Source organism: Melospiza melodia, chromosome 2 (assembly GCF_035770615.1).
Source record: "Melospiza melodia melodia isolate bMelMel2 chromosome 2, bMelMel2.pri, whole genome shotgun sequence".
Lineage (NCBI taxonomy): Eukaryota > Metazoa > Chordata > Aves > Passeriformes > Passerellidae > Melospiza > Melospiza melodia.
This window is the reverse complement of record NC_086195.1, coordinates 18,055,935-18,080,594: the sequence shown is the minus strand read 5'-3', so window position 1 is coordinate 18,080,594 and position 24,660 is coordinate 18,055,935. Positions and strand designations below refer to the sequence as shown.

The 24,660-nt window shown below is 41.4% G+C and overlaps 1 protein-coding gene across 1 annotated transcript in view; it reads right to left on the bottom strand.

Moving 5' to 3' along the window:
- The window catches only part of VEGFD (vascular endothelial growth factor D), a 30,782-nt gene extending 11,107 nt beyond the window's left edge, over positions 1–19,675 (bottom strand). Inside the window, exons 1-2 of the mRNA XM_063183073.1 lie at positions 19,044–19,675; positions 1,881–2,091 (exon numbers count right to left, since the gene is read on the bottom strand). Of these exons, the coding sequence (XP_063039143.1) occupies positions 1,881–2,091; positions 19,044–19,133 (301 nt within the window). The 5' untranslated portion in view covers positions 19,134–19,675. The remainder of the gene's footprint in view (positions 1–1,880; positions 2,092–19,043) is intronic.
- Between the last annotated feature and the right edge of the window lie 4,985 nt (positions 19,676–24,660).

Sequence of the window (24,660 nt, the reverse complement as noted above, 5' to 3'; positions counted from 1 at the left end):
GAATTTAGACTTTCAAAGGGAAAATAGCAAGCAACTTAATAGCAGTTCCAAGCAGAAAACTTGGAACAGCTATTAAGAAAACTTTATCAATATGACCATAGTAAAATAGAACCATAGAACATTTTGGTTGGGAAGGGACCTTAAAGATCATCAAATTCCAACCCCTCTGCTGTGGGCAGGAACATCTTCCTCCAGACCAGGATGCTCAGTATTCAATCCATCCAGGCCCTGAACACCTCCAGGGATGTGTCATCCACAGCTTCTCTGGGCAACCTAATATCTAATTTAAACTTACCCTCTTTTAGGTTCACTACATGCCCTTGGGAAAAGCCCCTCTCCAGTTGTCTTGCAGCTGGAGATACTAGCTTAGATTCCCTCTTAGATACTGGAAGGCTGCAATTAGATCTCCATGGAGCCTTCTCTTCTCCAGGCTGAACAGCCCCAACTCTCTTAGCCTGACTTCACGGGAGAGGTGCTCAAGCCCTGTGACCATCTCAAATAATTCACAGCACACTAAATGTCACAGTGACCTTATTATCTGAACAATATTTACGCTATAAATATTGAGTCACACTATTCTGCCATTGAAAAATGCCCATTTCAATGTTCCCTGCCTCAGTAACATTTAATAACATCTCCTTTTGTCATGCTGTTTTGACAAAAGAGATGTTTTAGTTTTGCAGAAATGTTGGTGTTTTGGTGTTCACTAAATGAGCAACAGTGAGTAGAGCATTACACCACTTGACTCTGGTTACTACTAATAACTATGGATTTTTAATGGTTTTGAGTAGAATTACAAGGGTATGTAAGAAAAATGTTTATCACTATTAAAAGCTGTCTTAATTGTTCTTCATGTGTGAATTTGTTTTAACTTTTTTTCTGTACAAAATTTCTGTGAAAAGCCATGCCTGTGATATGAAAATCCTCTTCAGACAGCCACTTGTATACACATTTCTGTGTTGTGGCTCAGAGAAGCAATTTAAGGCCTTTGTTCAGACATAATTTAGCTGAGTAATGGTGTGTGAATGTGGCTGGGGTTGTTGTAAAAGTGGTATTGGAACAGGATCAGTAATATCTGATTTCCCAAAAGGAAAGTGATATGATAATATCACAGCAGGATAAAGACAACAAAGATTATCTCAGCCTGTCCTTCATTAGGATACAGTTTAGCTCTGCTGTAGGATGTCCATTTGCTGGACCAAAATATAGTAACAGATCCTTTGTTTTTCATCCATGAATATGTAATTCCTCTTGAGCATCACAGCTACAAGGAGCAATATTCAGACTTGCTCCAGATGGAAGGAGTAGGTTGTGATTCTCCGCTTTTAGTTTCTGGTTGGTTGCCTCGAGGTCTTTTCTCTGGAGAAACTTCCCCAAACAGATCAAGGTTAGGGCAATGCCTTCTTTCTCTCAGTTCCCACCCAGACTCTGCTGCTGGTGCAGTGCCTTGTATCAGAGCACACTTCATAAAAAAGGGATTTCTATGCCTGCAGTAAAGTTTATTCATTTCTGCCTGCAAGCAGGTTCTGAGATGTAGCACAGTGCTGCTCTCCAGCCCCTCATCCAGTCATTCTGACCTGGTTTTTGTACATTGACTTCTCTTTCTTTTGTGCACTGACAAATCCCTGAACACTACATCTTCCCTTTGGAGAGCATGCAGAGAAAATAAGCCTGATTTGGCCACATGACAGGGAGGTGTACTCAGGCTGTTGTCTGAAAATTTTTTATACAAAGTAGTTTTGAAATGAAAAAGAAATGCCCTGTTGTTTCTAGTATGGGTATATTCTAGGAAAACCCTTACCTCCTTCACAGTTTACTGCACCAGAATCAGGGAGGGGCCTTGAAGCTGAGCTCAGACTTGGCCACAAACCTGCACCTACCTTTCAGTGTGTCAATATCATAGAAAGCAGCAGCAAATCTGGTGGAGCGATGGGAAGCAGAGCGGGAGTCCAGGTTGGCCAGGCTCTTCAGCTTTAGCCTGCATTTCCACAGCTTCCAGTCCTCAGAGTGAGTGATGTGGAGCAGCTCTTCCAGGCTGGATGCTCTCCTGATCTGCTGTTCTGAGCGCTCCAGGGCTGACAGAGATGTCCTCTGGAAGGAAAGGGGAGGTCAGAAAGGCAGCACTGACAGCCTGTGCCCAGCACAGCACGTGGAGCACTTGCACCAAAGGGCAGCACATTACTGAGGACATCTGAGTGTGCCTGGGAAAACAGCAGCACACAGAGCTGCCCCAGGCCTTGAGAGTGCCCAGCGCCAGACTTATCTGCAGGATTTGTGCCCACAGAGATTGGGAAGGTGAGATTCCCACTCCTTCACCCTCTTCATCACAGCCCTCAGAACTATTTGACAAATGCAGACTGTACTGTGTCCCTGGCAGACACTGGTCACATCACTGCAGTGCCAGAGGGAATCCCAGGTCATCCTACAGGGAACCTGGATCAGTTCAGCTGATCAGCCCAGCCCATGTGCCTCTGCAACAAGCTGCCTTGGGTACCAAAACTCTGCTTCCAGCCAAGAGACACCACTGCAGGGGCAGCTGGAAGCTGCACAAAGTATAAGGGCCCATCCATGTGGCAGGCAAGCACATCATCCAACATGCTGCAAGGTGCAGGATGCATCTGCCATCTCCCATTGTGACTCCACTTGGGCCCTGCCCATGTCCAGCCTCAGAGCTGTGCCTGTGTAGCAGCATTAGCACAGTCATTGCATTTTCCACCTGTGTGATGCTCCTGACCATTCTGCTTCCATTGGAGAAAGTGCCCTACAAAGACATGTATCATCAGTTTGAAGTTAATATTCACTTTAAAAATAAGTGTTTAACACTTCATATTGCTCAGCATCCTGTAACAATAGTGCTTTCTTTGGCTGCTGCTTTCTGACATCTGTGTTTGTGCCTTTATCAAGGCACTGAGTATTTATTTCCACTGACTCACCAGATCTGCTGAAAGCAGTCTCCAACACAAGTAAGAGGTTATCTTTGTAAATGTCTGTGTTGCACTGAGCTGGTGCTCTCTTAGCTGTACTCTCTGGTCATACAGTGAACTGTATTTTTTGACTGGCAAACAAAGGGCTGCAGTGCCAGCTGTCACAAATAAAATTCCATCTCTTTAAAGCAAAGCTGTAGTACAAGAGGCTGTCCATGAGGTGTGCAGCAGACAGCAGCCTGAGCCAGTAGTGAGTGCTCTGTGTAGGGCTGGGGAAGGAGTGAGGGAAAGGGCCACCTCTAACAGGAAGATTTTTAGATGAGGTCTGAAATCCAAGCACTGAGTGCATCTGTTACTTGTTATAAAGACATCTGTGGCATTTAGTTTGCAACAGTACCGATGTTAGCCTGTACACATGGGCCAAGTTAATTTTTGGGTAATTACCTTTCACTGACCTAAAATTCCTTAAGTAGTTAACTCAGAAAAAGTTGTTTGCTCTCCTTTTATGCCGTACAGAACATTATATTGTGCTTTAGCAAGTTGCCATATTTCATAATAGAGATGGCTGCTTCATAGGTGAATGATTTCTCATGCATTTCAGATGTGGTAAAAACTAGAAACCCCATCTCAATACTTATGAACAAACAGCTCAGAAGGAATGTGAATACTTAGCACCAGTAACTGAATTTCTAGACAGTTTTACAAACAAGATACCCAGAATTTTGCTGATCCAGGAAAGCTGAAATTCAGCTTGAGGTCAATGCGTCAAGACTTATTTGTTTTAAGAACCACAGCTTATGTTCCCATTCTCTCCCATTCACAAACTGTCTCCTTGGTCTTGCAAAACATGCAAGTGTAGGACCAGAACTGGCATGGTAATGGGACCAAAGACATCAAAACTGAACTCTATTAAGCATTAACTTTTTTCATCTCTCTTTGCGGTACAAAAGAATATTGTAGCTGAATCAGCATCCAACACTTCTAAACTAGACTTAATTTACAGAGAACCTGTAAAATGAGATGATAGCATTCTGGAACTTGGAAGATATACCCCTGCACTTCTTGTAAAAGTCAGCAGTTTGGGATGACTAGCTTCTCAATTTCTCTTACTCCTATATCAAGAGGTTTTATTAATCATAGAATTATTAAGGTTGGAAAAGACCTCTGAGATCATCAAGTCCAACCATCAACCCAACACCACCCCTGTGTTCACCACTAAACCAAGCCCTGACTATTAGATGAGCAAAATATGAGCTTGCCTAAGCTATTCAGCCCTATTGCCCCTTTTCTCACCATGTTTCCCAACACCTATCCGAGCTCTGCAGCTTGATGGGATTGCCTGTTGCCTACCATGATAACACAAGAATAATTGTATTCCTGCTTCTTCTATTTTTTATATTCTTCCCAGAGGGAACACATTGCACAGCTGACTTTTTAACTTCTTCCCTATCCAGTACAGAATTTCCTGGCACCCCTTCCCATAACAATAGCACTACAGAGATAAGGATGGTCTTTGTCTCTGGGCATTGCTGACACTAGGCAAGATGGTGAGCTGAAAGCACTGCTGGTGTCTAAGGGAGGTCTGGATCTCAAGCAGTTATAGGATTTTACAGCGGGGACACCTATTTTGTTAATGAGCTGGTTGCCCTCCTGAGTTCCTTCTGTAGCAAAGACAGAGAAATATAGACACTTTTAGAGCATGATTCATTTGAAATTAGACTGAAAGTCTTTTTTTTGGGTGACCAGGAGGGCCAGGCTCACCAGGTCACAAGAGGTATCAGTCTGGTAGATCTTTGGTCAAGCATATCTCAACACAGCTATCTGGGATATAAAACATCTGAAGAGAAGCACCAAATTTTGTTCCAATCTTGCTAAGTGTCAAAACAGGAACAGCGAAAAGCCCCTTATGTGTTTCTTTTGATTTATTTGAGACTACTACAATGCTCTTATCTAAAACCTTGTTCTAAAAGCTTGCTAGATAAGCCACTAGGAGGACATCCTCATTGTAATACATATTGACCGCAGAGGTGGCTGCCCACAACTTTAAAGCATTGAAAAGTAAAAGCTTAAAAAATGAAAAGTGTAGAAGGTGCATCAGCTCCATCAGCAGGACAAAGCCCTACAGCCTGAACTGCTTCTGCTGGCCATGCTCTTCCTACAGAACAGCTGCACCAAGTGGATCATTGTCATCAAATCTTTCCAAAGTGTTCAATTCTGGTCATACTATTTTGAAAAGGACAGCACCAAATAAAAACACAGAACTTATTACAGTCTCAGATTATACCATGGATGAAGTGCCATAGGGCACCACGCAGGTCTGGAGACTTCTTTCATTTACTGCTATTTAAATTCAAGTTCTGTTTAGATACAGACATACTGTGGCTGACTGAAAAGACCTACTTAGAAGAGTGCAGCTTTGGACAGAAAAGTGAATAAATCTTTCAAAATATGAAAATGGAGGAGGGTGTTAGATTCAACAGAATCCCAAACTTTCCTGCCATTTGATTTAGGACTTTATGCCCTCTCACTTTGATAGCAAGTGGAAAGCAGTTAAAACCAGCATTTGAACAGAGGGGAGCTCTTCACTCAACCACAGAGCAGAGGAAAGATACAAAGATGACAGACTGGCATTTCACTGACATTTCTGGGAGATCCAGCTCCTCACAAAAAGCAAAAGAGGAACAGAACCATTGATAGCTTCCCCTGACTGTAGCCATCTGCACATGCTGTTTCCCACTTTTCAGATATCCCTACCTCCCTTTTTCAGTCTTTCCCTGATGACTACATTCCTTCCTTCCAGGTTCCCTTCCCATTCTCCACTCTGCTCTCAACATCTTGAACTGCTTGGATCCCACTGTGCTTTGATATTGTTTATTTTCACTGCTTTCCCCATATTCTGCTAGGAGGGAGTCTAGTGAAACCTATCTCAGGCTGAGCTGCTCATCCTCCTAGTCTAGAGGAACATCACTTTTTTTCCCTTCCATGCCCCCATCCAACTTTCCTTCACATTGACACAGATTTTAGTAGTCAGCTGAGGTGAGCTGTCACCATTGTGGAAGTTGTTGGTTGTAATGGTTGCAACAAAGATGTGGAGCAGAACTTCACTGCACTTGGCATGTACACATATGGAGCAAAGCCATGAACTCTGGTCCCTTAAAATATTCATTAAGAGTTGGGAGAAAAACAAATTAGACAAGGGTTCTTTGGGAAAGGACCATGGCAATGCCATTTCCATGCTCCCAAATGAAAAAATTACCTCTGGAGCCATATTACTGGAAAGCTCCAGATGTCCTAAACTTTCAGTACCCATCAATGTACAGCCCATAGTCCACCAGAGACATAATGCTATTCCCTGTGAGAAATAGTTGAGCAGAATTTATCAATAACAAATATCAAAGTAGCAGGTTTAAGTAGTTCATTCTCATCTCCTCAGCTTTCTGCAGCTATTAGTGTAATTTTTCTAAGTGTCTTATCAAAAAACAGATCCCATACCCCAAAATAAAACCAGATTCCTAATTTACTGAAATCACATGTTTTTCAAAACACTGACCTCTCATATGTTCCAAAATTATTCTTCAATTCAAAGAGGAATATCTGTTTTCCTCTATTTTGGCAATGAACAATCATCAGGAAATGATAACGCGAGTTACCATTGTGATTTTTGGATAATTACAACTCTTGTCCTTCCAAAAGAAACCATAATGGGCTATCTATCTTTTTCCCAGTAATCTCAGAGGCCAGAAAAACCCTAAAAGTAGTCAGCACTGGAAAGGAACAAGAGAAAAAGCAGTGAGACATTCAGTGGCCTTTCCCACCTTGGACACTGACTAAAATCAGCCACTGAGTTCATTTCCCCACCGATTTATGCTAGTCCAATGTTTGGCTTATGCATCATGTCATACAAATGCACAGTCCCACAGACAGCCTGCCCTGCTCAAACTGGGCTCTTTCTTGACTATTAGTATTGACCATACCCTATCAGGGGCTGCAGCTCTGCAGTTTGCATCTCTTCTCCGTCCTTGACAAATTCCTAATTTCCTGCTTAGGAAAAATAAATCAAAATCATGTCTAAGAAAGCCAGCAGAACCTATCTTTGAAGAACTCTTTTTGTTTTTTCCTTGACATGTGCTGCTCTTTTCAGCAGCATTAACAATGTGTTTCAAGAGCTCCTGGAGGTATTTTCAACAACAGATGAAAGATGTGGAGTACAACAGTCAAAAAAAGGCCTGCTAAGGTCCTAAATTTATTTGAGGACCTATAGCATAAAAACAAATGAGGTTGTATTTAAGAAAACACATGCATGAATGATCTGCATTGATGTAGATGAATAATACTTAGTGTGCATGGGAAGGCAAAAATAAAAATTGATAGAAATTTATATTTTGCTCAATCTGCCTGCATTTCACTCTGTACTCAAGCATGCTCACAGACCCAAGAAATACATCCTGAAAGCTTTACACATGATTACTTTCCTTAAGCCCCAGCCTCACAGTCTTTCTCTACAATAGGACATAAACCTCTGCTTAAAGCTAAACACATGTAAGAATTCTTCTGATAAGGAATGTTTTTCTGAGTTAGGGTCACAGACACTGTCATGGCAAGTTCTGCGTAAATACCAATGGAAATTTTCAGCATTACCACTGTGTCTGGGGCCAGGACAAATGATTAAGGAACCTCTTGATAACCTTGCATTGTTTTATGATCCATCCCCTCAGCAGCTAAGCAATAGAAAGAAGGTAACAGATTTATCTTGCCAGTAAAAGCAGATTGTAGCTGCATAGCACAGTGATGATTCTCTTAATGCCATTGTATCAAAACTTGGTCAAACAGGCTTTAGATAAGGTCAGACTAAAGCTTTCAAAATTAACCAGTCTGGGGGGTGGAAGTTTTGTCTCAAAATGAGGGCACCTGAACACAAAGAGTGCTGGCAGCATGTGAGCACATTTGAACCCTTATGCCAGCATTGTGTGCTTTATGCAGCTGCAGCAACTGCATTCAGGTCAAGAGAAGTTATGTAGAAGACAAAGACTTGATGCCAGAATTCACCTAACCAGAAAGTGAATTCTCCCTGTTCCAGTGCTGCCTGAAGGCTAATCTCAGAACTAGATTCAAACCAGTTTAAATACTAGGTAGATGATTCATCACCACAAGAAAATACCAAGGAATTTTGCTTCTATGCATGCTACACCTGAAAACAACCACCTTTTCTCTTCCATGATGCATTCCCCAAGGTGATTTTACAGTGTATAAACTGATTATAGCTGCAGGCTCATCTTGTGGAGATAGAGTGCCTACAGTTCCCTGCCACCCCACAATTTTCAAAAATAAAAAATAATCTGATTCTATGGTTCTATTCACCTGAATGAATATGAACTATTTATCTGAGACTCCTCTCATAGATAATGGAGAAAAATAGGGCCACTAGGTGAACATTCATCCCATTCTAAAGCCTGTTGAATTATCTGTGCCTCCAAAATGCCTCTTCACTGATGCTGAAGGAGGAATTGGCAGATCACCAGCTTAGCTGTAGTGGGGAGACTGAATTCCACTCAGCTGAGAGTAGTCAAATGAGATTAAATAACCTCTCCTAATCAAAAGCACAAGCAATTTATGAGGTACACAGATATAACCATCCAGGAAGTGCAGCTGCAGCAGGGTCAGAAGGGCCTGGGGCTGGCAGGAAAAAGCACTCCATTCCCTGCCCCAAAGCCATGGTGCAGCTGCCCAGCCATGCTGTGGCTCCCAGCACACAGACTGAGCTGATGCGGCCAAGGAACTGCAGGGGAGTTCCCATGGAAAAGTTTGGTTCTCTCTTGGCAGGAAAATGCCAAGCAGCTCCTGCCATTATGATGCCAACGCAAAGAACTACATTTTCCTGGTAAGAATGACAAGCTTGTTTGGAGATTGTGCAGTAAGAACTTTTTTGAGGGTTTTCATCATTATTAGTAGTATTTTTAGCATTATTGTGTCTCCTATCAGTTTGGAGTCAGGTAAAAACACAGAATGAAGAGATGATAGCTAACCTGGTGTCTATAGCCAAAGCAAAATATATGAGAAAAGAGAGGAAGGCACTCATCCAAAGGGAGTACCAGCGAAACACAGAAGATATCATTCAGCGTGAAGAGCCATGATTTTTAGGTAGCAGGGGCTCAACCACTGCCAAATTTTATCATAACAAATATTGTCTATAATACAGCATCTTGTACCCTTGGGGTGTTGCATAACAGGAAATAAAACAGTGAGAGAATCTTCTGCAGTTTGAAAACATGAGGCTTGGAGGAGTGACTTACTGCCCTATCAACAAGCAACTGCAGCACCCCATAAATATCCATCATGAGGCATCTAACCTTGCCACGTATCTGACAAATATTAGCATGCAGTAATTTTATCATCACTTTGTATTTCATTTCCAAGGAGAGAAAGAGCGTTTACTTTTCAACAGCTCGAGTAAAATCATACTTTTGATTCTCTGTCAGCTATGAACTTCTGATATATGAACTTGCGTCCCTGGCTATATTCCCTCTGGAAGCATCAGTGTACATTATTAGTGCATAAATAAGCTATTTTTAATTATAGTGAACATGACCATAGAGAGACAAAACAATTAGATATTTTGACTTCCTACTAAAATTATTCTCTGGAACATGGTGGGCTTGTCATGGGATTTTTAAGTGACTATTACAGTCTTTGTTATCTCAAAAGCATGGATGAAATTTCAGGAGCATGCAGTACTTCAAAATATTGTAAACAAATACTCAAATATCTTCTAAAAATGTTTCATCTCTCTCAGTGCACTGCCTTGTCCAGGCTGAACATTCATTTGATCATCACTGTTACAACATTAATAACCCGAAAGGGCGTTCTGTTTATAGTGGGGACAAGTTTGGGCCCTGCGAGACAAATTTCCAGCTGTCACTTTTTAAAGAGAGTTTTTTCTCCAGTGAGAGCTATATTGAAAGCATGCAGCTGTATTGTCCAAGTATATAGCAAAAAAATACACAAAGGGATGGAACTTCTTCCCTGAAAAAGCTCAAGGACTGAAGAACAGGAGCAGGAAAGTTTTGCTTCCCTCACCCACAATCTGTGCAAAACCTCTCTGCAGTCTGCCTTGAGAGTTAGAGAGGGTTGCCTGGGCAGTGCATCCTCTCAGGAGAGGGTGACTGTGACCACAGCACTCCATCCTGAGCTCCTGTGTGCCACGGCTGCTGCAAGAGAAGCTGCAGAGAGCCCTGGCCTGTAAGAGGAGCAGTGTAGAGTTCTACTGTGCCAGAGCACACAAAGAAGGACTGACAGACATGTCACTTGTGGGTTGGGGAGGAACAAAAAATGGTCCAACTTACAGTCTGGCCAGGTGTTGTCTGAGGGGGCAGAGGGCTGACAGGGGGACATTGACCTGAGGCTGTCCCATTTCTCACTGATCCATTTGGGATGTTTGAGGGCCTCTTCTGCTAAAACCCTGCCAGCACATCGTCTGACAGACACAACACCAGAGGAGGAGGAAGCTCGAGACTGCTCCACCTCATGTTCAGTGCGGTAAAAAGCTCCCTCCAGATATTTCTTCTTGAGAGTCTGTCTTCTTGGTCTCCAGTTTAACTTCCACTGAAGAAGGAGACCTAATTACCCATTTTCTAAACTTGGTGGTCAAGGTGATGATGAAACAGCTTCTACTTTAGCTGAAGATGATATGTTTTCACAAGTAAATCATATTAACTTCTCTGGGGCTTCAAGAGAACAGCTGTTTTATATTTTGAATGGCCTTTTAACTAGAACACATCTTTTGTAGTGTTACAGCAAACAAATCAGACTTCTTGCACTTTAGTAGCATGCTTACATTATAAAAATCCTTGGAGATGAGATATTTTGGTTGCTGTATTCTCTCTTGAATAAACCAAAATATTGAAAGAAAATAACTTAAAACATCAGAACTGGTCATGTTTTTCTGGAAGCACGAATCTCAGAATATTCATATAATTTTATATATATATATACACACATATACTATCAGCAGAGACTGATAGTATTTTATCAAAATACCTCTCAGAACTATATACTTTTAGCCAGTTAGGTCTTTACACCAAATTGAGGCACTTTTCTTTCAGCCAATAAACATTTTGAGTATCAGCTTTGTCACTCTCATTAAACAGATGCTTCTTTCCACAGACAGGTCTTTTGGCTCTCATAGGAAACATCCTCCAATTGTGATTTTGAAGGTAACAGCATCCACTGTGCATCAGCTTGCTGGCAGTAATGGAAAAGCTGCAGTGGTGTATTGTGGCTACATTTCTCTTCACAGAGAAAAGAAAGACACAACTTCCCAAGGATATTTCTGGGATTCACATTCTCTGAACCTCAGAGAAAGAAAAAACAATTCTTATCTCAATTTCTGCTCCTCTTGTTGTTCACAAGTGGAATGCATTGTGGAAGATTGTTTACCTGAAGGGAATTGGTAACTGGATTCTGGTGTGAGTGTTGTGATTCGGTGACCAATTGAATCCTGTGTGTATTGAGACTGTTGGCTGACAGTCATGAGATTCTGTGCAGTGGAGTTGAGTTGGGTGCTTGTGCAGATTCAGTTGAGATTCAGTGTAATATAATATAGAATAATATAGTATAATAAAGTAATGAATTGGCCTTCTAATATCAGTGGAGTCAGATGCATAATTTCTCCCTGCCACAGGGGTCACCTTGTTTCCGACAGTATTTGAAAGAAAATATTTGGTCTGCTAAGTTATGGATTTTCTTCCTGTTCAAGCCTAGTCAACTACATTGAGAGTTTACCTTCAGGTCCTTCCTACAGTGATCAGGCAAAGTACATTCATTTGGTAACTGAAAAAACACAGATGATCTGTCATAAATGTCCAGTGTGGTAACTCACTGATATATCCTAAGTTCTGCTGACAGCTTTGGGAGTCTAAAAGTACATTTTCTGAGCTTCTGCTTGTAAGCTTGTTCAGATGTCTTGCATTGCTGCAATGTGTTGAGGCAGATGTGCTGCTCAAGAGAGAGCTCAGCTAGAACATTATCACTTCACTGTACACCAGGTTAGGTGCTGGCCCAACACTATGACAGGGTGCACACATCAAAAATAGCATCTTAAATGTGTTTACAAAGAGCGTGTCCCGGCTGTAGTCACTGTCTCTTGATATTTGCCCATTCTTTGGAAGTCACTGGGGTTTGGAGAGTGAGTTTGGAATGGCTCAGTAACAGAGACCTGCATGAAATAGATGACTATGTGTTCTTTTAATATTTGAAAATATTATTTAATGTGACGAAAGGTCCTTCAGTTAGTGCTTTCATTGTTTTTTGGGCTTTCCCCAAGACACTTTAATAAATGTTTTGGAGGTATGGCTAGCCAATTGGACAGCTGGGTTTCAAAATGTCATTCACAAAGCAAAGCCATTGCCAACACTGGATGAACTTATGTTACCCCAATCACACGCACACATTTTCCTGGAATTGTAGTTTTTCTTGAGTAATATTTCCCTAGCAATTCAGAAAAGTATCCTAACATGGTTTCTGAGTCATGCTGCTAATTAAAGTGAGAAGTTTTGCCTGTCTTTGTGGCACATTCCCTGTGTGCAAAGTGACATATGATATAGTAACATGATGCAACTTTTTTGCAATTCACGGTGACTCAGATAGAATTCCCTGCCCAGCGCAGCCGGTGACCGTGCGCTGTCAGACCCAGCACAGCCCGATTCCCATGACAGCACGGCTCAGGAAAACCCATCCCGACGGCGAGCAGGGTGCTCACCCCTTTCCAAACCCATTGCCACATCCCAGGAGTCCAGCTCCACGCTGTTTGTGCTCAGTAGGATTTTGTGGAAGCACAGGGACCCTAGATGGCGTCCTACCACCAGCTGAGTGCTTGCACACCTTAACTCACATTTGGGCAAAAAACACAAAAATACTCAGCTGTCCTTCACAAAGCAAGGAAGCTGAATTTTTCTTAATGCAAGAAAGCCAAAATAGCCTGTGCTGTTCTTCTGCTGTACATTGGTGCAGAAGCCCGTGTATCACTCTTTCACCAGTACGTTAAAAAAAATTCTGTTTGGTCTTCCCATAGGCAAAGGGGTTCTGTGCAGCTATAGTGGGGGCACTCAGCATTTTGTTTGCATTCCTCAAATCCCAGCAAGATGTATGATGATTTGCAAAGCATGCTGGGGAGGTAGGAAGCAGGTGGAGAAATAGATAAGGGAATGGCACATAGTGAGAGGAATGAGAAATTTCTCAGGAATAAGTGTTTCTGTAGGAAAGTTACCATATCAGATTTACTTCCCTGCAGCAGCATAGCTCAGGTCATTTTCCCCTCTCAGCAGGATGGTCTCAAAGCCAAGTCCAAGAAAGGGCAAAGGCCAGTTTTGGAACTGGACTTAGGTGCTCTGAGAGAAAAGCCTAAAAGAGTCACAGATCCCACTGTGTGAAAACTATAAAATATATAATTTTTTTTGAGCAGGAATTAGAATAAAGAAGTTATCACCTACAAAAACTGTACGTCATTTATTTTTCTCAAATGCCAGTATGGTGTCCCCAGGAGATAAGACCCAATTAAACCTTGTCTGGAATAGCAGCAGTGTTGATCAGAATGAAAACTGCAGACACCATGGCAGAGCTCTCACCAGCCAGAGTTTGCACCAGTTTTTCTTTCCTGTTTTCAGGCAGATCTTTTCTCTGCTTGCCCCCTGTGGGAGCCTACATTGATCCCACCACACCATTGGTTATAAACAACAAAAATGCCTGTGGGGAGAAAGCACCAGTACACTGCAGAAACAGAAACAAGCAACACTTGCTGAGCCTGAGCTGATGGCTTGTTTTGGTTGCTTTCAGATCACTAACTACCAAAATTATGGCCCACTGCCCTCTGAACCTGCCTTCTTGCCTCCCCTTGGTCCCACAGACTTTAAGATGTGAGCTGCAACTGATGGCAAAGTTTAATTAGTGCTTAATTTCAAACAGCGGATAATTTGGTCTCTCAAATGCTGCATCTGAATAATCTACACAGCCTGGTGTACTTTTCCAAGCTCTGCTCTGTCCTCAGACATTAAAATCCTAGCTGAGATGGACTGGATTGGATCAGCAGCTGGGAGGGATTTTTTTTGTTCTTTCTCATGAGCAAGAGCTGTTCTTGATAAAGTAGCAGTGTGTTAGTTGTTGCCTTTCCAAATTGATAAGAGCCAAGGACGGATGCTCTGTGGCATGAAAACAATACAGGATTGTTCTGTTTGCCTTCAGTGCACCTTGTCAAGACAGTAGCAGATAAGGCAGAACAAATTGGCTTTCCTCACAACTTCCCTGATAGCTTCTCCCTTCTGAAGAAAAAGCACAATCATTTCTGAAGGAATGCTGTAAGTAAATTTTCGCACATTTTTGGCTCATTGTGCCTATCAGAGATGATAATCACAGAGAATCAAAAGCAGCAGAAAAAACTGGGAGAATTAAATACTTCTGAAAACCACAATCTCATAATATTTGTTTAGAAGTGTTTCCTAACTTTGAAAGGAAGCTGGATTTGAGGATGAAAAGCCCAGTTTAAACAGAGAAATTGTTCCCAATGACATTTCAAGTTCCGTTTTCTAGCAGTTGAGCACTTCGCTGGAATTTCAGGAGTTGCCTTTGAGGAAGAGATCCCATGACACAGACTATTGTTAGAAGCTAACTGTTCTAGAAACTGAGCAACATTTGCTAGCAGATTGTAGAAAGCTGTGAAGATCTGTCTGATAACCAGTGTCAGTTATAATTACAGAGACAAAAGCTTACAGCCAGCTCTGCTGCTCAGGTTTCCTCACAGAGCTCTGTTTCAGCTGTACAGACAGACAGACTGCAGCTGGCTCTAGGAAAGGAGATGTAAAGAGCTTCCTGATCTCTTCTGCATGGTATGATGGCTCTCCAGTATTTCCATGCCTTCCCAAGGGCAAGGCATTCTCCACTGAGGTGGTCCAGGCCTCAGGAGCGTGGGGAAGCGCTGCTTCCCTCTCCCCAGTGGACAAGGACTCTGCACCAGCTGTGTTTGGAGAGTGCAGCTCACAGGGACAGTAGGAGATGAAGAAGATCTGTTTGAGCAAGAGCGACCACAGGAGGCTTGAACAATGTTTAGTGCAGAAGTAGAAAAGATTTAGCTGTGGAAAAGGAGTGCAAGTAGCAGAGGGCAGCCGTGTTTACCTCCCAGCTAAGCCCACCCTTGGTCTTTTGATCAGAAAGCCGCTTTGTAGCTCAGAGACAGTCCTCAGGCTACTGTGGGTTTCTCTCTAACAAAACCAAAGGAGGGTTCAACATGGAGAGAATACCTCTGCAAAAGGAAAAGGCTCTGAGTCTGTTTAACTTGGAACAGTTCTTCCTTTCTCTTGCCTGTCCCCCAATGCTTTATTAATATAATGTGAAGCAGCAGAATTGAGGAGGAAAGCAATGAGATTTTAATTCTCTGAGATCAAAACTTGCTGCCCCATTAGAGAGGCAGTTTTAGTGTTGGAAGGCAGAAGCAGCTCTGATGGATCCTTGGCTTTGCTTGGCAAAAAATTTGCCTCAGCTCTGATGAATATAGGACATAGCTCTTCACATCTAATTTTAAAATTTTGGAAAAAGTACTTTATGTCTGTTTCTGCTCTAGGAGAGGAAAAATTTGGGGGGGAGAGACAGAAAGAGAGACAGTGAAATTTGCGGTTCGCTAGCTGAGAGGTTCCAAAACGTAAGAGACTGGCGGGACAAGAACTTCAGTAGGAATTTTCAAAGCATTTCCTGATGAAAAAAAACCTTATAAAAATAATTCTCAGTCTTCAGAAAACCCACGTGGAAATCTAATTCTTCCATGAGGACTTTATATATTAGGTTGGCATCCTGAACCAAGCCACTGGAAGGCAAGGGCCACCCTTGACATCAGTTCAGCTCTGGAGCCAAGTCCTGTTGGACACCTGTGTGGATTAGGATGTGCTGCCCCTGTCTGATGCTGCCCACTGCTTCCCACCATAAGCCTGTGCTCCACTTGTGCTTCTGACTGGCATACATTTGATGTTCAGGCTGAAACTTTCCATACCAGATGTCTGCCTCAAAATTATTTTAATATTTTTTTGCTTTCTCTGTCAAAATGGTGACCGCAGTGGAGGATGAAGCTCCTCCTTTATCTGTGAAAAAAAAATTCTGTTTCCCTTCTGTGAATCACAGATGTGAATTTTTTTTGACACCTGAGGAGCCTTTTTTTTGCTTAGATGTGTACACTGCTATCTTTGAAAAAAGTCCACATAGCCCTCCCAGCGCTTTGCAGCAGTCGGGTCCTGTGCTGGTTCCATTCAGGAGCACAGCAGGACCTGGGTGCAGGCCACCCATGGGTGCAGGTCCAGCCTATGGGGCTGGGAGCACAGGACCTCCCTTCTTCCTCCTCAGGCCACAGGGATCTGGCATCCAGGGACAGGGAGCTGCTGGATTTGCCTGTGGGAGGGAGGGAAATGAATACCCATGGAGGAGGGCAAGGCCTGGCCAAGGAGGCTGAGATCATCTTTGGAGATCAGGACAAGAAATGGGTCAGGAAAAGGAAAGCTGGGGCAGTTAAAACCGCAGAGACAAAGAAGGAAGCTATGGATGGAGAAGGGAAGGGGGAACCATGGTCAGATATGACTGGAAAACAAAAGTGTCCATTAGGGCTGTTGCTGAGGAACTTGGACAAAACTCCTGAGGGTCTGTGGCAGAAGAAAGATGTCCCCATCCAGGAGGAAGCAAGTGGGAAGGAGGTTGACACTTGGATAGCACAAAAAAGAGACCGATTGGAAAACAGTCCCTGAGTCCTGGAGGTGAGGGAACACAGGCCAAGTACTGGGAGCAGAACAGGTTGGGGATGGAGAGGGGAAGGAAGATCTCTGGCAGGCGAGGAATACATGTACATGGTGGGGAAAAGAAATTCATGTGCTCAGAAGAGGATGGAGTTTTTGAAGGGTTAGGAAAAGCCAACTGCCATGGAGATGCTGGATCACAGCAACTTGTACATAAGCTTTTTAACATTCATACCTTTAATCAGGATATTTGAAGGAGAAAAGAAAGCATTTAAACCCTTAGCCCCCTGAAACTCTTGCATGATACCACACTGACACTCCCTGATGGTTTGAAGCATAAAGAGCTTTAAAATGTCAGGTGTCCTGGGCAGAGCTCACCTAACTTGGATTCATGTAAGAGGGAGCAGGGCAGGTTGGTGGTGCTTAACCTTTCCTAGGTCCCATCAGTTGTGTATTAGCTGCATCCTGACCTTGTGGGTTTTATCCAGGCAATGTTGCTGTTATCTTAAAGAGCTTTGAAAAAACAAGGTAGGGTAAGTAAGGGAATGCAATACATCATTTCTGTGTACTGCAGATTCAATTTGAGGTGTAAATGGTAAAAATAATCATAACCCCATGTGCCATCCAACACTGTAAAATGAAGCACATTTTGTGGTGTATTTCCACACACAGAAGCCCACAGGTCATACAGGAGAAAACAGCCCAGAAAGCCAACACTCTGTGTAGAACATTAAAAGAAAAACAAATGGTTTAGCCAAAAGCCTCTGTCTATACCAAAGGAGCCAGAACAAGCAGTCTTTTCTTTTTGGCAATCAGCAGCCAATGCAAGTGAAATACAGGATTTGAGTGTGATACCTTTTTGAGTGTGACCTGTAAGATTGCTTTAAGATAGTCTTGGAAACTCTCTGTGAGTTGCTTCAAGAACAGTAGTCTGTGGCTAAGCAGGCAGCTTGACAGTGGTCACCAAATTTCAGTGAAAATAATCACAATTGCACCTATGTTGGATGGACAATCTTGTCACAGACAATGAACTGTAAGCCAGTATAAGGTAGCAAGAAGAGCTCTTGCATTTAGTCTAGGCAAAGTGGATATGGATTCAAAGTTTACAATGAAAGGGCTTTCTAGTGGTTTTACTATTGTGCTGAGCAAACTTGCATCCCACATGTGGCTAGAATTATCACCCCTGCCAATTATGAAATGGTTACTGTTCTGTGTTAGGAAGCACGTTCTGCTTTAAATGAAGTGATTCCTGCAGGTACAAAACCAGTGATTTGTCATGCAGTGCACACAGTTAATGTATTAAACAAGGCTTGTTACTCTGGTCCTAATGCCTTCAAAGCATTGATTGCTGAGGTTGTAAATTAAAAGCTTGTGAGCAGTCAGCAGGCATCAGTCATCCCGAGGCACACACTGCTCAGCACTGCCGACTTACTGGGCTGGCAGCAGCAGTCTGCAATTAGGCACACAACTTAGCATTTCTTTCCTAAAGCACAGGTCAGCATGCAGCAGGCTCACAGAATAGTGTGTGGTCATTGCTTGCAAGCAGGAGGTTTTCTGAAGTAAAAAAAAAAAAAATATTAGCTTGTTTTGCTCTGCTAGTGAAAAACAAAGAATTTGCTCTGGACCACACACAATTAATCATTTTTGGACAGACTGCACGTGTAGAAACTTGTTCCAGTTTTTGTTCTGATTTTTCTAAATGATTGTCATGGATGTTCTCACATTGTCTCAAAGCCAGATCTGAAAAATCCTGCTCTCATGGTGAGGGTTCAGCTTAAATTTTTTTTCATGTACTATATTCAAAAGAAAAGTTAATTTCCAGGCAATATGCTCTATTATTACTAGTTGCTATTTATTTTAAAATCCTATATAACTTTTTCTAATGAAGAAAAATGTTTTTCTGATATCTGCCAAACAGATAAGTGAACAACAGATGAACACGTGTTCTTAGAGGGAAAATTTCAATGCCAGCATACTTATTCCTGCAGTTATAAATACTTGAAATAAAAAAGTGTATTTACCAAATATTCTAAATACTCTGACTCATGCTGCTTTTTCAGAATTTTCTTTTATTTTCCATGATTGAAACTAAAATTTTAACTCAAGAACAAAGTATACAACAAGTACTTAATAACTAGTAAAAAAAAGTAATAAAATGTTAAACAGAGAATATGGATTTAAATTCTTTGTAGATTCATTTTCCTCTATGGCTGCTAAACATCTCTGCAACTAAACCATCACCAAACAAAAAAACTAACAATCCATTACCAAAACACCAAGAAACCTACTACCTTGCACATTAAATGCAGCTAATTCTGGAAATTTGTATTAATAAGAATCACAGTAAATAAAGTTCACTTACCCTCACAGAAGCATTCTCATAGTCAGATCCTTGCAGCAGATGTAGAAAAGAAATTATGAAAATATTCACAGTTGCCCACGGTTTGTACATTCTGATGTTTAAATCCACAGGTTACTGCGCAGTCGTTGTTGTACAGCTGGAAGTGTCTCTTTCCAAAGGCATTTCTCTACCACCAACACAGAAAAGCTTCCAGAATTTCTCTCATAAACTCACAAAGGATTCCAACATCTGAGAGTAAATATCTGTCTCTTTGCTGCTCAAAACAATTGTAAGTTCCTCTAGAGAAAGTAATTTCTCAGAGCAGATCTTAGATACGCTTGAAATAAAATCATGATAAGGTTTTAAATAGATATCTATCTGTATGTGTACACATACACACTCACGAGCGATCAGGTATGGATTCCAGTTAATGAAGGTAATATATCTTCCATCAGGACACAAGGAGACATTCAAAATCCATCTGTGGTCCAGAAAGTGTAAGAAATCTGCTCGATTCTGTGCTCGGTGTTACAGCAGGCTGTTAAGATGGTAGTGTAATGGCCAGTGCTTGGAGCCGAGAGCTGTAATCCAACTCTGTATGAAAACTTTTTTCACAACCTTCATGGAAGCTTGCAGAAGCATGTGTCTTAAATCTGATACAGACTTTGGCAGTAACACAGGCAAATTTTGGCTCAAATCCCATTTTCTTCCTACCAATAGCATAGTAGTTTTTAAACTAACTGATGCAATCTAGACTGCCATTATTTTAAAGGAGATTACCTGAAACATGAAACTTTAGCACACGTTCTTACACCACATACATATTTTATGTTACTTCTCTGAAAGAAAAAAAAAAAAAGAGGGCAGGAAAAAAAAGACAAAGACTTTCTTTCATGTGTTCTATCTCATGTGTCAGAGGACTTTCTGAATAAAATTTTAAAAAGCAAAGTTAAGAACTAGCTCTGACAACAAACAAGATTTTGATTTTTTTAAAAGAAAGCTCATGAAGCTGCAGTATAAAAGGACAAAATCTCTTTTTATTGCAACCAGCATTTCTGGTATGTATTTCCTCTGTATATTCCTGCAGTTTAAAAGAGAGATTTAAAAACACAGTTCAATCATTTCAAATTATAGTGGGGACAAAGGCTCCAATAAATATATATGTTAAATCCATATTGCTGTACTCATGTATAATGTGTTCAGGAGAATAGTTCCACTCTCACAGGTTTTAGTATTTGCAGAATCGGACACCACGGTTGTTAACATAAAACAGTCAAGTACATAATACTTCAGAGTCCTGGTTTTCTACCTCTGATGTCCAAACAAGTGCTGTCTTAAATACAAGTTACACTTCTCTACTTACCATAAGGTTGAATAATTTCTTCTTCAGTACTGACCACAAATGGACCTTAGCAAGAAAATTATTTTAATTCAGCCTTTCCAGTTGTTGTCTGTTAAATGTCATTAGGTTTAAAAAAAAATATATGTAACTCTATTATTTTTTAGCTTTGTCTTTTCCCATTTGATTTGTGAAAGTAATCTATTTCTCTCTTTTTTCTTCCTCCCCCACCCACCCCACACTGGTTAGTCCAAGGACAGCAGGAATTTCATCTCTTTGAAAGGAGAGTGAAAAAGCTGCTTTGTCAGTGTACCTGCTGCTTCCCCCATACCTCCCCTGCCCCAGCTGCCAGAGTTTTTTTTGCACAGTTTTGCACAGCCCACGCTACGAGGGCCATCCTGTGTCTGCACTGTAGGTTATAATTAACATTCTTTAAAATATTTAATTCATCATTTTAAATTATTGTGTTATCTAATGCTTATGAAAGGTCACGTTGACCTCATTTAATGTCTCTGCCTTGCTTTTGATACTGATATCCATCCCCTTGCAGGAGCTGAAAGCCTGCTAAAAGGAATGGATATGCCTCAGCCTCGGATGCACAGCTTCCGAGTAAGGGATCAAACCAAAAATAACCTCTGTGGGCTCAGGACTACAGGAAAATAACTTTATATCATCCTGCAGTTAACTGGAGGGAGTGTCTGGCCATACTCACCTCTCATTTATGGGATCATTGGGAGCACAGACCTGGAACCACAGGAGAGTCAAGAAGCAATATGTGCCTGCAGAGGAGGTGAGTGGGATCCTTACACAGCCTGTCTCCAGCAGCATTCAGGGATGAGCTGCTCTCTTCCCTGGTAGGGCTGGTGCCAGATGCCCACAAACTGCCCTGAAGGGACTCTAAGCAATCTAGCATTAGACAATTAAGCCTGTTTGGTTTGGAAATGTTGGAGGGAAACACCTCTGTAGTATTTTCTGTATGTTGTAGTTCATCGATGTAACTGACCAAATTCAGCTCTGAATTAGAAATTACAATGTTTGGAAAGACCAGGCCTGTATCTTTCTCAAAGCAAACCATTCATCAGAAAAGGTCACCCACCTCTGGCTTTAGGGGGCTTTTTGGCAGGAAGACTGAGCTGACCCTCAGGCACTGAACCAAACTCGTTTATACCAGAGCAAGTTAGATGCTGCAGGCAGAACACAAAAAGTACCCAGTCTCTCCCTTAGGACTCAGACACAAAGACTGGCAAATAAAGGGAAAAACCCTCTTGTTAGCTGCAGAGAATTTTAAAGCTGGCTCAAAGTTGCTAGAGAAAGCAAAGGCAAAGCAAGAGAAACCAGCTGATAGGACAGCACAGAAACTCAGATAATGAATTTCTGGGAAACTTTTTTCACCATCTGTATCACTGTGCTCATCCCATTCCCTATGGTTCTTGTCTCTCTCCTCAATTCCAGATAAGAATCAGTTCTCCCTTCAGCACCACCTCAGCTCTGCTCCTTACACAGCTTTCTTATGATTTTTTGCCCAGTGTTTGAGAACAATTTAAATACTTTTGTGCTGGAGCTCAAATCTCAGAAGTATGGTGAGATTATATTGCAGACTGCCTGCAACAGCAGTGAACAGACTTGTTGTGTGGACAGACATCTCTGTTTTCATTTAATTTATGAACATAAGTTAACAATACACACACTCTAGTTTCTTCTTTTATCTCAGTTAGCTGTTGTGGAACCAGCTGCTCAGTTCTGTGCAGGATTTGGGGTTTATATTTTTTTTGAAATCTAGCACTCTCTAAAAAGAGGCTTAAATAAAATTTATGTGACTATTTAAATTACTTTTGTAACTGAAAAATCAGCAATGCTAAATACTGCACAATGAGCTGAAATTTCAAACATTTATTCCACCTTTGGGTAAGCAGCTAATACATTAATATTGTGGCAATGAGTCAGCTCTTCACAAGAAGAGCCTAAAAATTTGTTTAGTTAAATCTGTTTCTAATGTTGATCAACACTGATGTCTGAAATGGATGAACAATACAGATTAAAACTTTAAAACTATTTATCTACAGGCATTATGTATGATTTTGTCAATATCATTTGAACTATGAGTCTTTCTTCCAAAGTAATAGTCTCACATTGCACAGAAACCTGGAATCACTGATTGCTATTCTCTGTTTTTGTGATGGAAGGGAAAATATAAGTGACCCAGAACCTGGTCAATGAATAGATTAATCATAATTTCTTGGTACTTTTATGATAGGATAGGCAGACCAAGTGCAGTGTATTTACTGGAATTCCTCACCATGGTGCACTGGGGGCTCTACATTTGGACTTCACTGCACATAAAGAGAAACAAGGCCAGTACAGATGACTAAAACTAAAAAATCAGCACCATATTTAACTCATGCATTTCTTACATGCACATCCAAGGAACAGAAGAATTTCCTGACAGTGCTGAACAACTCATGTTCTTCAAGCTGAAATCTTTTCAGGTGAGACAGTAAAATCCTGCATTAATGTGAAAACTCAGACCTGCAGAAAGGCCCATACTAGTGTCATTATTAGCCAGAGAAAATTAAAAGGGAACACCTCAAACAAACAAAAAAAATCTTCATTTGGAAAAATGTAACAAAACACCAAAGGAGGATACTTCGGGTTTTTAATACAAGAGTAAGCCATAAATGAATAGGACTACTTAGATCAGGGAAGGTTTGTGAGGATATGCTCTAAATAAACTCCAATTAAATTGATCAGTTTGCAAAGTTGAAACTGGAGATAAATAAAGGAAGTTCATAGCCTTTACTTCAAAGAATTTTTTCACCAGCTACTTCAGACTTAAAAACTCCACACCATTAGAAGTTCCAGTATGGCACAATGTTCAGAATAACATAATTCCCAGTGAAGGTCATTAAGTATTTTCAAGATGATTCTATAAGTAGATCTGTACATTCCCTCTAACTAATTCATACACAGAGGAACTTGTTTTCTTGAAAACTACATAGAAGAAGAAAAACTGGGAGAGTTTATAAAATATTGCAAACAAGGATCTAACTTAGATTTAATAAACACTCATGACATAGCAGTTATATGGCAATCCAGTAACTTAGTGCACATTATTAAACTAATTATCAAGTAATTATTAAATTAATTTTTTTTTCTAAAATAAAGCAACATTTATTAAAATGGCTATTGGTATCAGAAATTTATGAGAAATAGCAGAATGCTTGAAGCATCACACTAATGTTAATCTGGATTTATAGAATTTAGGGGAAAAAGAAAAGCCCCATGCACAGAATCTCAGATTCAGAGCACCAGGAGACTCTGCCAAAGGTGGGCTGGCAGAGCGATGGGGACAGCACCACAGAGCAGATCCAGAGCCATCTCTCTCACCAGCCCCAACCCTGCTTCATCTCCTCAGGTTACTCTTTAGTTAATTAGATCATTTAATTGTCTGCTTGCTGCAGCAAACTGGAGCTCACAGCAGGATGCAAAACCGGCCGGGGAAGAGGGGAAATCCCAGTGGGAGCCTGTGCTGCGCTCCGGGCTGCGGTGGCTGAACTGCTATCCACACCCTCATCTAGCTGGCTGAAAGTTCACCAGGGAATGTCTGCACAGGCTGCAAACACACCTTGGCTGAAGGGCAGGCATACTCCCAGCTCCCCACAGCATCCCGGGCTCAGCCCTCCCCTGCTCAGGGAGGGACGCCCTTGTTAATGGAGGAGCCTGTCAGCAAAAGGCAGATACACATCACAAACAAACGCTTTGTTTGTTGAGCTTTTAGAGATGTAAACACTGTGTAGCTACTCTGGTTTTGAAAAGGCTCTGCCTCAACCTCATGAAGAGCACAGCTGCCTTGTTACCCTTCAGTAGTTCACATTTGTGATGTCTAACGCATGGAAAGACAGAAGAACTCTCTGGGGATGGCTGCCGTGCTGAGCAACATCTTTATATCAAGTGTGAAGAAACTTGTGCTTCTTTCGTTTCAATGCTTCCTTTGTCTGTTTGGGTAACTCCAACTTCTAAGAAGTCTAACCTACACAGAGATACTTGGTCCAGAGAGCAAGAGCTCTCTCTGGATTCCTGTTATCCATATTTATCTTCAATAATGGGAGCTCTGTGTCTGCTTGTCTTCACACCATCTGTGTTTACATACCTGTTAATGAGGGCACAACTGAAGCAATAATCAAACTTTAATTACAAAGGTGTGTAGTAGCTTTCATAAGCCTTTGTTTCACTTGTTATTTTATAAGTTCTCATTTCTTTCTACAGAGAAATGGGAGAAGCTGAACATGAAGATAACAGGTC